At 35.2% G+C, this 15,510-nt stretch overlaps 1 protein-coding gene across 50 annotated transcripts in view; it reads right to left on the bottom strand.

The window, feature by feature from the left end:
• The window catches only part of ABI3BP (ABI family member 3 binding protein), a 277,985-nt gene that overhangs the window by 119,516 nt on the left and 142,959 nt on the right, over positions 1 to 15,510 (bottom strand). For 18 of the 50 annotated variants that reach the window (XM_084991544.1, XM_084991567.1, XM_084991575.1 and 15 more), the window contains exons 10-12: positions 12,539 to 12,616; positions 10,390 to 10,464; positions 8,097 to 8,171 (exon numbers count right to left, since the gene is read on the bottom strand). In XM_084991544.1, coding sequence (XP_084847670.1) covers positions 8,097 to 8,171; positions 10,390 to 10,464; positions 12,539 to 12,616 — 228 coding nt within the window. Of the gene's footprint in view, positions 1 to 8,096; positions 8,172 to 8,685; positions 8,758 to 10,389; positions 10,465 to 12,538; positions 12,617 to 15,510 lie in introns of all 50 variants that reach the window. The other 32 variants (XM_084991540.1, XM_084991569.1, XM_084991537.1 and 29 more) reach the window with 2 other exon arrangements.

Genomic DNA, 15,510 nt, shown 5'->3' with positions numbered 1-15,510 from the left:
TAAAAATCAACCACTCCTGATCTCTTTTTTTAAAATTCAATTTGTTTTTGGCTACACCCATGGTATGTGGAAATTCCTGGTCCAGGAATCGAGCCTGAGTCAGCAGCAGTGGCAACACCATATCCTTAGCCTGCTGAGCACCAGGAAACTCCTTGATTTCTTTATAAAACTCTTATAAATGTACTTCTTTCTATACCAGAATAAAATTCAGGAAATGGTTAAGTATCGCTGGTTTTTAAAAGGCTTCTCCAGCTATAACATTGATAAATAGTTAAGGGTAAACTCTTCTACTTTTTAGCATCTCCACATGCAATCATGCGTTGCTGTTTAGAGGCAGACATCATCTATCACCAATGTTTACTTCAATGGGTGAAGTGCTGCAGCTAATTGACATTAAGCACTATTTCCAATCTTGAATTCATAGAACATAAATCATACCAAAATTTGTAGGAGAAGTGTAATGCAAATAAAATAGGTAGCTCAATTCAAAGGGTATGAAAAGAAATATTAGTTTCTTTCAAAAAGTAGTAATGGCTTATAATCATGATAACTAAATTTTACTTTTTATATTTTTCAGAGAAAAATATTAATTATATTTTTCACACTACCATTTGCTCATTTGCTTATAACTTCCTAAAACAAAATTGCTAAATTATGTTGTATTGGTTGTACATTTTATTTTTTCTTAAAAAAGCTGATTAGATGCAAATTCTATAATAAAAATACTTTGATATTGCTCTGGAAACATGTGATGGCACACAGACAAGGTAGTTCCAATTATCAAAAATTCCTAAATTTATTTTATTCAAATTCTGTGAATATTAGTAACTATGCAAAAGATACTTTTTTTTTCTTTTTTTTACTGTTGGACTGTTTCTAAATTTATTATATTTAAATTGTAGTATAATTGATTTACAATGTTGTGTTAATTTCTGGTATATATCAAAGTGATTCATACATATATGTATATTTCTTAGTCACATTCTGTTCCATTATATTTTATTACAAGATATTAAGTGAAGTTCCCTCTGCTATACAGTAGAACCTTGTTGTTTATCCTTTTTATATATAGTAGTTTGTATCTGCTAATCCAAGATACCTAATTTATCTCCCCCCTTTCCTCTTTGGTAACTATAAATTGGTTTGCTATGTCTGTGAGTCTGCTGCTGTTTCATAAATAAGTTCATTTGTATCATTTTTTAAGATTCCACATGTAAGTGATATCATATGATCTTTATCTTTCTCTGTCTGACTTACTTAGTATGATAAATCTCTAGGTCCATCCATGATGCTGCAAATGGCCTTATTTCATTCTTTTTATGGCTGAATAATATTCCTTTTTAAACACAAATTCTTAGCTGAAAGACCTCATCTTTTTAAACACAAATTCTTTTTATGGCTGAATAATATTCCTTTTTAAACACAAATTCTTAGATGAAAGACCTCATCTTTTTAAACACAAATTCTTAGATGAAAGACCTCATGACCTCATTAGGATAGAAATTGTGCCTGTCATGCTCTTTATGCACACAAAGGTTTACTACAGAGCCTGAAACATGAGGAGACTCAATGGAATTAATATGCAATATTTCTACTACAATGAACAAATAACAATGAGTTTGACAGGTGGGTGTGGTTTATGCCCTTAGTAAGGATGAGAATAAATTAATAGATTCTTTAATTATTTCATAACAGATACACGTGTGCACACAAATCTCTTCTCTCCTAAACAGCCACCTGTCATATGCTTATGTGTCCATACCCTATCATGGAAATAGAATCCTAAACACATATAGGAAGACTCAAGAGGAAAATAGAGCAGGACCATCAATGTGTAGTTGGATGAGAAAAGTATTTATAAACACCACATGCAGTGTTCTCAGTACCATTTAAATAAGCAAATAATGCTCTCTTCAGTTCATAAAAAAATAAAATGCCTTTCTGGTTGGCCTTGAAATTTGTGAAAATACTGACTTCAAGAAAATGCTCATGAAATGAAACCAAAATCTGAGGATGTAAACCTCTAAGAGGCCCCAGTAAAACTGTAAACCATCTGTTAAACTTGAATTCTATGTTCCTGATCTCAGAACACCATTACCATCATTTATTCCTATTTTTTCTCCTCTCTAGGGCTTAATCCAGTTGGGTGGGCAAGATCTATGCTAATCAACACCTTATAGGCAGATAAAAAAATCCAAATGTAGAGTTCAACCTCTTTTCAACCACTGTAAACAAACCACCTACGGCCAAAACTTTCCAACTGCTATACCACTCCTTGAGCTGTTCACCACTTCAGCTTTCAAGTCTTTAAATAATTTATAGACCTTAAGTGCATATAGCAATTTAGTAAAGTTCTACAAAGTACTGAAAGAAAGAAACACTGAAATTAATTAGTAATGAACTCCTAAAGGGAGCTCCCAATGTGGGTTCTAATGAAAAGACAAAGGCAAACTATCCTCTGTTCTATCAAGGGACATCTATAAAGATAACTGTTTATTGTTCAAGGGGAAGTAATTATGCCAGAAGGAACTGTCATCTTAGTAATAAGTTACGGTACACTTAGAGGGAAAAGTCAGTCTGGGCATCGTGGGGGGGGGGTGGAAACTGGCAGTAGAGTTTTCCAAAGACAAAAATAAACACATTGGATCATCTTGGGTTATATAAGGAGACTGTTTCCTATTTGATTCAGGCTTCAAATCCTTCCTGGTATAAAATGATGAACTTTTAAAGGGATGAGCAAGTCAATTAAAGCGGCTTAAAACTGGTAGCATTAGCAAGCCAGAGACAAAACAGTGAATTCCATCCTCCTCCTCCAACCATATAAGGGCTGAAGAAATCATGCATCTGCCCTTTCTGGGGAACAATATATACATGGCACTTATGCTGCCTTTTACCCACCTCTGGTGCCATGTAAAACACATGAAGTTGGTCATGGTACCCTGATCTGAGGCAGGGCCTCATAGCCCAGTTTACAGAATGACTCAGTCTCCTACTCTGACCCTACAGTGTTGCCATGTGATTTGATTTACCATCCCTGCTATGGGCTTTATAGGACAGACATTAGGCCTTTCCCAAGGCGTTACAGGGCTTTTTCAACTCGCAGTACATATGTCCTTTCCTTCCTTCTTAAACATTTTTATACAAGTGAAATGAAGACCCCAAAATCATTTGGTATGCCGTATATATATATGTGTGTATATATATATATATATATAGAGAGAGAGAGAGAGAGAGAGAGAGAGAGAAAGAGAGAGAATCTTTTTTCTCTCCTGCTTATTTCTATTAATTAATTTCTTATTGTTATTATTATTAAGAATCTTCAGGAACTCAGGAAGTTTGGGATGGGCAGTGTAGTGGGAAGAGGATAGACATTCAATGCAATGGTTTACTGTATCAAGGAAATGATGGAATCATTTCCACTAATGTGGAATCCTTAGTACCGTGAATTAGATTAAGTGACTTACACTTTATTTATAAGATATAACAATCCTATGAAAAAAAATATATTATTTCTACCTTATAGATGGGGAAACTGAAGCTCTAAGAGGTTAAATCACTTGTCTACAGCCACGTAACTGGCAAATTGTTGAGCTGGCTATTAACCAAGTGCTGTCTCACCCTATAGCTCACAGATTAATGATCACGTTCAAAATGAGAATGAACTTCAGGACTGGCCAGCCTTTCTCATAGACCACTTGATGTTTCTTAAACATCTAAGAGAGACATAGTCCTAATACGAACGTTTACTCTGCTATGAATCTATACATTGAAAATTTCAAAAGCTATATGACATCGTTTCACTTTTAACTTGGAGTGGTTTATTGCCATTCAGAGGCCAAATCTCTCATATTATCTCCTTATGACAAAAGAAAATCGTAACTCTTTTTGCTTCTAGGGACTTCTTGAAGATCAATATGATGGTATACATACAACACCTTGAATCTCTTAATAGAAAATGCCAGGCAAATACAAAATTATATTACTCCCATGAAGAGCTACTCTAACAAATCTGTGCACACATATGCAGATGCACAATTCATTGAGGGGTGGAAGGTACTGAGAGCTTTTCTAGAACTCACTCTATAGTAATAGAAATCACAGTCAACTGGCCACCTTCTAATAGACCAACTCCACTGCATAATCAAAAAGATTGATTTCCTGAATGATTATTACAAGCACTTAAGTATTTCTAAAATGTGGCCAACTTTCTTTTAATACAGAACTTATAAATAAGTTTACTTTCTAGCACATAGTTATAGAGTAGATTTTTATAATTTCCTTTTTGTACTTTAAGGAAAATTAGATTTGCCAAGGAAATCAAAATCAATCAATCTTACCTAACTATACCTTAGAGAAGACTTAATACAAAATACAATTCCAAATAATGAGATCACAAAATGCAGCCATAATGAAATATTAGGGCCCATAGGCTAAAAGTGGGAAGAATATGTTTGATGACTGCACTTCTCAGATTTCCAAGGATAGTCCAAATTCCAAATACCCTGTCCCACTCTTGCCATAAGATATTGGAATAATTCCAATATTTGACATGCAAGTTAGAATTTCCACATAGCTTTTCATATCCAGTGGTAAAAAAGAAATCTTTTTGAGATCATACATTCTGACCAATGCATAATATGAACTAAACATAGAAAAAAAATCTACTAAATATCAAAGAAAAATGAAATTTACAAAAAATATTTATGTATAAACTGCATTTAATGGTTGATAAAGAGAAAAGCAGCCCCTGGCATCCAGGTGTTGGCTGGGTGCTCACAGCTAGGCTGTGGTGTCCTCTCACTGAACATCAACAATTTAAAAGAACATCAGTTTCAGACTAGTCTACTCAGTGACCAAAATGGACCAAGACAAAAACAGGAGCATTCTGCCAGTGTATGGAACACAACTGTATGAATCCAAAAATTACTGTCCCTATATTCTGGCTAATATCTTTATCAATCACAGCTTTAGTTTCACACCTCTTTCCTTGTCTTCTAGATAAGAATGAGTAAGCTATTCAGTCACAGATTACTCCCACTTTCTGATGGCATCCAATTCAGAGCAAAGCTTCACTTCCTTAAACCCTTCTCAGAATCCTAACAGAAAACCAAATCCTATAAGTCCTTTTCAATATCCTCTTCCTAAGAGATCCACAGTTCCTCATGGTCTGCATTCTCCACTGTTACAATAAATAAATAAACTTCACTTTCTTCAAATACAGGTGTATTCCTGGTGGTCTTTGGCTGAAGGGAATTTCATAGTGAATATAGATGCATTGTACCCCAACAGACAAAACAAAATGTGTTCATTTTACTATAATAATGTCATTAAAACAAGCTGAAATATATAATTTCTTCAAAATATTTAACAACTAAAAATGTGACCACTGATTTTATGGACTGGAATTTAAATACTATCTCTGCCTCTTTCTTTTCTTAATTCTCAAATAACTGCATTAGGAAGCCATATGAATAATTAAAAAATAAAATAATCGTATATGTTGAAACTAAATAGGAAATAGAAACTTAGTGCATGTATAAATTCACAAAAAATCAATCAAGAAACATGTTGAAATAAGTGAAAGGATTATGTGAATATATCAACCTTTTAAATCTTAAATAACACATATGATGAATTTTAATTAGAAATTTAATATGTTAGGAAGATGCCACAGGACACATATAAAAGAGTTAGATGGGCACATTGCAAGCATTAGCAGAAACAAGAAATACTTAATCCCCCACTTTGAGGAACCAGCTGTATTGATTTCGGGCCATCTGTCCTATAATTGACCATATTTGATGATTCTCAGCCTCACCACATGAAATATCACAGATCACAGTGATAAGGCAGTGAGCCTGAAATTTTAATATTCATGAAAATCACCTGGAGATCTTGTTCAACAGCAAACCCTGATTCAATAGATTTGAAGAAAGGCCCATGATTCTTCCTCGTTAACAAGCTCCCTGGTGATGACAGTGCTGCATGTTCATAAATCATACCAGGTAGCAGAGATATAAAACTCAGTGTTATAAAATGTAGGTTAGGAAGTTTCTGCAGCTAATGCATATGCTTGCAGTTATACCCACTGAACTGTTGTTACAAGCCCCAACACTTCATCTAGAGACTGCAGGTAGGCAAGCTTTTGGAAGTTCTCTGGTAGCCTAAGGAGGCCCTGGCAGGAACCAGGAAGCTGAATAATGAAACTGCTTCCTTCCTCTGAAAGTAAAAGGTCCCTGCATTAGCCACTATTCGCTCTCCACCAGGGCAAATCCAGAATATTCCTTTACTGTAATTAAATGCAAAAGGAATATTTCTTTGATTGGGATTTCCAATCTCATCTATCAGTGTCTCCTTATAACTCTGCAAACCTCACATCCAAACATATTCTTCCTATTCCCCCAAACTTGCTTCAGTTCAGGCTGCTATACAATTCATGTCTTAGGCATTACATTTCACAAATGCTTTCCTTAAGGTTTTGGTCCATTTGCTAACTAATCATAGATACCTGAAATATAGAGGCTGCTCAAGGGAAACAAAGGAAGACCCGAAATCCCCTGTTTGTAATTCAAAAGTTATGGGGTTAAGCTAAGGCTTAAGAGCTCATCTAGTCCAGGGAGCTATAACAGTCTTTGGTTTGGGAGATGTGAGGCTCATGAAGAATGTGGGGGTCAGGCCAGGACTGCCACAGTGCAGCAGATAAACCATAAACATGTCCACAGCCTAGTCTTTGTTCCATAGTCAGGGCAGCTGTGTGCCTCTATGATAGCAACTGGAGGCTCAGTATGGAACCACCCAGAGCTCAGATTTTAGATTCAGGTGACCCGGACTGCTGAAGGTGTTCTTGCACCCACATTAAGTAATTGCACTAGAGTCTCAGGGTCAGTGATGTGGGGAACAAAGGCTTAGAAAGACCCAGGTGGAGGCTTTTCTGGGTTGGCTAACAGACATAGTCAACTCTCAAGTGTTTTCCCACTTGAGAAAACCAGGGGAGACTGTAACAGACATGCTTCATTTGATGCTATCCTTGTATCTTTTGCTAAGAACTGAACGCATTACACTTACCAGAGAAAGGATAATTTGACCAAGTTCTATGAGTCTGTAAGCTCATTCTCATGCTATCTCAAACCAGTCCTCTGCTGGACTCCTTTCCTGAGAATACCATAGAATGTAGGTGTGTTTAACATTATTACATGAACTTCTAGCTACATTACATACTAATCATATGTGCTCAAAAAAAATCACAACTAGAAGGTTCATGAAGTTAAAATACAAATAAGTACAACAAAAATCATGGAAGTAATCACACAAAGTGGTTTGTGAGGTTTTCTTCTAATTCTCACATGTCAGCATTGACCACTAATTGACTACTAGACATCAAAGAAAAGATATAAAGGAGAAAACCCTTTAAATGAGAAAAAAACTCTTTTTTAAAAAGGGGAGCTATTCCCCTCAATAAGTTTTAGTGTTGGAAAACAAGAATTCTCAAGAGAAAAAAGCCAATTGCTATAGTTTACAAAAGAACAAACTAAGATCCAGGAAAGTAGAGAAAAATGGCTAAAATATATGGTTGGTAGTAAAGCCAGAACTGGAACCAAAGTACAATATTAGTGCCAAGACATGTGGTCTTTCCTCTGCATCGCAATATGTGTACAGATTTTGGGACTTAGTAACACTATCTTGCACGTAGTAAACTCTCAAATGTTCATTGAATATTTTTACTGAAAAAGAAGCAAATATCTACCTGCAAGGAAAATATTAAATTCATACTGTTAAATCAGATCATGATGGTGCTTCTTATTTTTGTTCCTGCTCTCATGTTACTAAAAAGCTGTCTAGAAATTCAATGAGCCAATTTGCAGTTCATCTTCTAGCCAGACATATAATTGTATATCCAGACACTAAAACACAGATCTTTAACACAAATGCAAAAGTATTCTGTTTTTGCATTGAAAAAAAAAAAGTCATCTAAATACCATGATTATAGCTTTATCATTTACTACCAAGTACATGGATAATCATCCTAAAAATAAAAACAAGAGAAGTTATTCAATACTGTTGCTCCAATCTATATTTTTAAAAAAGAATGCAATTACCAGTTTGAGGTGGTAAAATTTTGGAATCTTCAGATGTTTTACTTGTAGGCACAATCCATGGCTTTTCGCTTGAAGCTACAGCAAAAAGAAATGGAATTCACTGAGAATTTTTTTTTTTTTTTTTGAGAGGATAAAGAGATAGAAATAGGTTGCTGGTGTGGTAAAGTGGTTACCAGTAGCCTGAAATAAAAAAAAAAAAAAACCTTATGTTGACCCAACTAAACATCATTATATATCAAGACGATATATCAAGAAGAAATTGATAGGAACCCATTCAAAGAGCATTTGAGTAGTGACTAGAGATATACCAGAGTCTGGGGTCGTATTCTCAACCTTTTTGAGGACAGAAAACTAACTAAATGGGCTATACGGAATTAACAGATAGGTGATTGTTACTCAATTTGTAGAAAATCCAATCAGACAAATAGTTGTTTTTTTTTTAACTTTTGAAATTAACTACTTGTTTGGCTGAGTTAACTGAATTCATCAGTTTGTTGAGGTTTGCGTAGATAGGATCCAGTAAACTATCCTTCAGAATTAAGCAATTACCACCCACATCTTAACAGCAGATTTAAGGTGCTATCATTACCCAAGGTGCCCCAAGATTTCTCAAATGGGAAGGGTGTTTTTGCCTGAGGAAATTCTGGAAGGCTTTTTGGAGCTGCAATGAAACATAAGAAATGTTACGACTTAGAGTGCAAGTAAGAGAAAAGGTTTTTAAAATCTCAAGCTTGCAAAAACAAACTAAAAAAAAAAAGCAAATTACTCCAGTAAGGGACTGTTAGCAGTAAATATTTCTTACCGATGTGTTTCAATGATGGATAATATGTCAGCTTCTATTTTTGCTAATCAAGCTACCAAATTTGAGGAGTTTAGGCTCTTCTTTTCACCCTTAAACTAATGTCCTGAATTTCTTCAGCTATGTGCTCTCAGATACATTTTGTTTAAACTTAAATCAAGCACCAAACACAGCTGAACTAGAAAATATCTAATAGCTTTTTAGAATTTCAGTAACTACATAGCTTTATATTGAAGCTCCCCCAACAACTTTTTTTTTTATATTACACTCAAATGCTAGGAATTCTAAGAAGCAATCTGCAGAAATAGCATAAATGTATCTTCTCTTTCAAGATAAAGACTTGAGTAAAAAGATATTTGGGAAAAATATAGAAAATAATTTCTTCTGTGACAAGGATTTTGAATTAAAAGAATCAGATATAAAAATTTGACCACCCACCAGGTTTTCTTGTAAAGACTCTTTAGGTTCCTACATGATAAAATTAAGATTTTATAACATTTAAGGGCTTGGTCTTGGGGAGTTTATTATTCTACAAGCCACATGTCCCTTCTTTCCTGTGAGGGGATAAATTTGAATGAATTAGCCTAAGGACTTCTTTCAAGCAAGCATAAAATTGCCAAAGTAATAATAAGCGGCAATGTTTAATAATAATTTTGACCTAGAGTGCTCAGTGGCAATTCAAACGTAGGTATTAAAATAGCTTGTGATGTTTTGGGGGTCCTTTCCCTGAGAACAGCAATAAAGAAGAATTCAGTTAGAAACCCCCTGAGTTTTGACACTGTGGCTGAACAATGTTATGTGAGGCATGTTCACAACAGAGGGTACACTGCCCAGTGGGTGCCTTTCGTGGAAAAAGCTGGCATTCCCTGGAATAGTTTTACATAGTTGTTACAATTTGAAGGTATACCTTCAAACGGCCATGGTGTGGCATGAAAATCAACATTACAGGTACAGAACAAAATACATACCTGTTGGTCTCCCCTTTTTTGGGGGGATGTCGGGGAAAAAGAGAATAAAGCAAGTTAGATTCTCTTGGCCCAAGAAGTAGCTAACTTGCATGACATAAAATTCTAATTAAAAAAAGCATGACATTTGTGGGGATTCTCCTTAAATTTAGTACACATAAGACTTGGAAAAGCCAACTGAAATGGGAAGCACAGATGTTGTCAAGATTCTCACCCCTCTAAGCTTTGTAGGTTAAAAGGCTGGCATTCTGTTCTTCCATACATCCCAAGAGACAGGTAAAAAGGGTATATGGTTAGCACCTAGCATCCAGGGTTGCCTAGAATATTAGTCACCAGGAACAAGTCATATTGTTAATTCTTTAATGGAATTGGTCCAGGAAAGAGGAAGATGAACTACTGCCACTAAGAGGGGAGAGGAAATGGGGATGATGGGGAAACCAAGGCATTGGGGTTACTTTTCTTTTCTATAAGGGTTGGGAGGTTTTATTTTATTTTTTTTTTTAAGAAAAAGAAAAGTTCTTAGAATTACCCAATGTTGTTTCTGAAATGTCTAATGCGCTAGACGCAGTGGGTTTAGTGGTTCTTGGCACTGATTCTGGAGTTGCTGGAAGGTAAAAAAGATAACTTTACAAATTAAGATAAAAGATGAAACAAATGAAGACCATAAGGCAATTTTACTGCCCTATAGAATCGGTAACTGACACTCACATGGACCAATTCCCTTCAAGTTAATTAAGGGCTCCCTGTCTTGCTCCAGGGCCTGAAAAGATGCTCCTCTAAACCCTTTCTTTCTAGGTTTGGTCCACTTTCCATGTGCTCCAAAAAGGACCCAGAATTGACCTCCATGGAAGCATATATCAGATTAATTACAGATTTTTATTTGCCTTTTCTTTTCTCCTCTTTATCTCCAAGGTTTAGCCCAAAGTCTGGGATATGGTAAGCAAGCACATGATAAATATTTATTAAATGAGGTAATAAATGGGCAGATAAAAGAATGACCCAGGGTAAAAAGGTTTATTTAGAACTATGATATTTCAAGATTTCTCTCTTCCAAATTGCAGTCAACATGCAAAGCTTGGAACTGGGTTGAAATTATCAGGATTCAAACGCTCAGTCACAAGATTGCTTCAAGTGCTAGATCAAAGGCAAAGAGGACCCTCAGGTAAATAACTTTTGAGAAATAAGAACTAAGTTCACTAAGATCTGCAATGACTTGCAAGCCACACAATTCCAGAATTTTGTAGAGTAAGGACATGAAATAAACACAACATTGAATAATGAATTATGGTGTTTGCTTCAATGTTTCCAAGGTGGAAAATTCTGAGGAGGTCTTGGCAGAGAACTAAGAAATCTGTAGACTCTCCCATCAGATATTGTGCCAAGAGAAGAAAGTGTTATTGGGAAAAAACTGATTGACTCTCCACTGGGTCATGCCTATGCTCTTCTTGGTACTGACCAATTATATGGAAATCAGGAAACTACCTAGGAATTTAATTTAAATGGATTATTCCAGCATAGGGTTCCACCTCGCCTCCAATTTCCCTGAAGGTGGGAGATGGAAGGTCCATTTCTCTCCTTTAGGTAGGACCAAATATTCTTTTAAAAATTTTATGGCTGCACCTGAGGCACATAAATGTTTCCACACCAGGAACTGAATCTGAGCCTATGCTACAGCTGTAACCCACTGTGCTGGGCTGAGGATCGAACTGGTGACTCTGTAGCTACTGGAGCCACTGCAGTTAGATTCTTAACTCACTGAGGCAAGTGGAAACTCATAGGACCAAATACTTCCTAGAAAAATTTCTGCTTCAATAGGTTTCTTGAAATCGAGCTATTTTATTTCCTCACCAATCTTTATCTTCTCTGGACCAATCATGAGTCCAAGAGTTTAATACAAGTTAAATATCACTGGTATTTCAATTTACAGCAATTTTCTGGATTAAAAAATTCACTTTAGATTGGAATTACTTTGCTAAACATGGATTTGGAAGGAATTCTTGCCAGGTGTTTGTTTCACAGAGTCTTTTTATTGCTCTGGCAAAAAACTATATAGTTGAAAGAAAAATGTGTCCCCAATGGACTGGACTTGGGCATTTTATTCACAGGAGAAATGCTCAATGTTTGTTAGTAACAGCTGATAAAACAGGGAGAAATGCATACTGCATTTATTCTTTAAAGGATTTTTACTGAACCTTATATATTTCCTACACAAAGATTGTTAGTCTTCAAGAGTCATTTCCACTAAATGATTCCAGATACTTTCATAGACATAAAGTGATGGATTTTTGAGGAATAATGGCATTTTGCTAAACTAACCACTTGTGAAAGTGAAGAAATGAAAAATGCTCTCGTCTTTTTTTTTTATAAGCGGAAACCACCAAAACCATGGTATTATATTCATTATAAAAATGTTTCAGAATGTTGAGGTAACAATTTTCAGAGTGAAAAATACAGCTTCCATATTACATATCAGTTACTTAATTCAATAGTTCACTTTGCATCTATTGTTTTTCCAGATATTAGATGAAAGACCTAGAATCTCCTATTGTTGTATGATTTTGATCAAAATGCATTTCCTATTGGCTCTTCACTGAAAAAAAAATCAGTCTTGTCAATCATTTACTATTTGAAAAAATATATTTCTCTTCTCAAAGTTAATAACGTAGGGATCTCATTACCTGTGATGGGCTGTGCTGGGATTTTTTCTACCTCTGGCGTTTTAGATTCAGCAGGTAATGCCAAGGTTTCATTCTTAGCTAAAAAGTCAGAGAGAAAAAAATTTACCTCACTTTCTCATAATAAGAGTTTCCAAATATAATTCACTCAAAATGATCAAACAACAGATTATTTCAAGAAAACTATTCTGTTCTTATTCCTTCCTACTAGGAAGTCAATGAATTTATTGTGCATTTCTACCAGGGATTAGTATTAGTAGATGATAGTCTTCAGAATTCCTTCCTACTAACCCTAAGTAATACTTTAAGATCTAAGCACTGGAATGAAGAAAAAAAATCACAACCCACGGTGATTCATAACTCCACTGATGAATCAGAATGATTTGAGAACATGATTAAATCATTCTGATTCATAAATAATTTCTCGAAGATATAGGCTGCATAACAACGCTCCCTGGAATTTATATTCAATTACTGCTAGTTTAAAAAAAAATCAATGAATAGAAATTATCCATTATTATGCATGGTAAAAATGTAATAGGTTATGGCACTGAAGTTTTAGAAAAACATAAATAACACACATAGGAAACAAAGTTATTTGAAGATATTTGAGGTAAAAAAATACCAATATTTATTTGAGCCCCATGTTAACACAGATCTTTTGAGTCTGTATGCGAGCTTAGTGTAAAAAACTAAAATCTGTTTTTTTTTTTTCTTTCTTTTTTTTTTTCTTCTTTTGACAACTCTTCAGGAAACTTCTTTCTAAAATTTAGGTATTCTTTTTCAAAGAAAGAACATTTCTATACCAGAGTTGCCCAACGATTAAGACATTCTCCATTAAAAAAAATGCATTTAGGATTAACTAGATTCAGCTATTTAGCAATGAATCAATAATAAACTTATAATATTTTGAAACAGCCTAGTGGCATGAAAGAATTTATTCACGTTTGAGATACTGTGATCATGTCACCTTGAAATGATTATAATCACATGGGATTTTTTGGAGTCCTGAGGCTGTACTGGAACTTCTTGAGTTTCTCAATTTTGGCACTGTTGACATTTTGGGCTGGGTAACTTTTCATGTTGGGGGCCTTCCCTGTGAACTAGAGAATATTTAGCGGCATTTCTGGCTTTTACCCACTCCCATAGCCGTGACAATCAAATGTCTCCTGACACTGCCAAATATCTCCAGGGGACAAAATCACCCTCTGTTGAAAATTAGTGATCCGTATCTGTTCTCTCAAAGTTCTTTGGGGATGCAAATTTTGTAACTTCCTTCTGTAGTTCATATCACTGTTGTAAAGGCCATTTTCTTCTTTTCATATAATGTGGGCACCAAGTATTTACTTCCAATGGACTTAAAGACAGTTAAAAGTCATCCCTCTCACAGAGTTCAGGGAAGCAAATCAACTTTCCGTATGTACTGTGGAAAAGTAAATAGATTCCTAGAGCAAAGGATTTTCAGGAGTGATTTAACATGCTAGAAACAGCTCAATTGCTAGTGTATTTGCCCTATCGATCAGTCAAGTGGGTGTTCTGGATTCCTGGTGTGGGAAGCTGAACAACATGTTTGTACAACAGAAATGTTTAATACTACTGTTCAAATTAATTTATCAGGGCAAAAAAAGAAGGAACTCTTTCTGGAATAACTTAAAAAAAAGAGACAGATTCAGTATAATTTTAGGATAAATCCTAATTTTTGATTTCTAAATTTTATCAATATTTTTCCCCCTGCCTTCTTCTGTAGTCATAGCTTTGGTTTAGAACCACTGTGATTGTTAGCACAGGAAGCAACATTCAGATCATAAATTTTTATGGGCTCTAGTCCTGTTGCTTTCAGCAGGTGCCACAGTGAGGTTTTTTGTTTGTTTTAATGTAAGATTATAAGGATTTTCTTTAGTGGTCTCTTCTTTTCCAGCATTCTTTTTTCCTTCAGGGTATCTTTGCTAATCCTTTTCTTCCTGTGTAATACCCTACACTCATGGTGGTTCCCTGGTTGACTAGGACTATATATTCATTGAGTTTATGTTTTGGATATTATTTATTTTAACTTCCACATTCTAGACTTTCAGGCAATGCTCTGAATTGCTTTAGCTCCTTATGTTCAAAACATGCCCTGAGAGGGTAATCTCATTAACCTAACTTAAGCTGCTAATAAAAGAAGAATGGAAAACCACCTTTCCAAGAGGTATTTATATTCTCCACATATCACTAGTTCCTTATAGAGGCACACCATATTTCTAAATATGGCACTTCAGGCATGAGAGATTAGTTAAAGGGAAAAATGCTTGAATGGGACCCTTTATGACTCCTGTCAACCCCTGAGCGTTCACCTGCACTGTCTATGGACAACTCCTGTCTGTCTTGGCAACAGCAGAGTAAAATGCCATCAGAACATTGCCTAAAACCCAGGAAATTCCTTTTCCTCTCTGATTCTTCCGGGCCTTTTTTCAACACAGTTGTTTCCTTTCAGTTTTGGCAGGCTCTGGCTTGGCTTTGGCAACCTCTTTTTATGCCCCTGGAAAATATGTGTGTGTGTGTGTGTGTGTGTGTGTGTGTGTGTGTACTAGCTTTCTTGTTTATTTCTCTCATTATTCACATCATGTGTTCTTAGAACAAAAGCCAATAATTTCTTGATGTCCCATGTTGGGTTCTGCTAGAATGAGGATGTTATATTTAGGATTTACCCCCTCACAAAGTCAGACTTTTCTGAATTGCAGTGATAATTAAGGAAAAGTTTGTTTCTCCTTCATTGGTATAAAGAACGGTTTATGGTCACACTATTTTCATAAAAACCAGTAAATCTAAAATGTAATTTGTAAATTTGTAAACACAGTCTAAGATGGAACAATTGATGGATTGATGGGCATCATCAAACATAGCGTCCATCAGTCTCTTCAATGTGTAAGAAATTTGTCATGTGTTTAATAAAAGCAAAAAGCAAAACAATGAAATCAACTGTTCAATTTTCTAAA

The sequence above is a fragment of the Sus scrofa genome, chromosome 13 (genome assembly GCF_054392235.1).
Source record: "Sus scrofa isolate SSC_HxYL_T2T_F1_AM1 chromosome 13, Sscrofa_HxYL_maternal_Yorkshire_Landrace_v2.0, whole genome shotgun sequence".
In the NCBI taxonomy this organism is placed as follows: domain Eukaryota; kingdom Metazoa; phylum Chordata; class Mammalia; order Artiodactyla; family Suidae; genus Sus; species Sus scrofa.
Note: the sequence above shows the minus strand (reverse complement) of the source record. Positions and strands in the feature narration are given on the sequence as shown.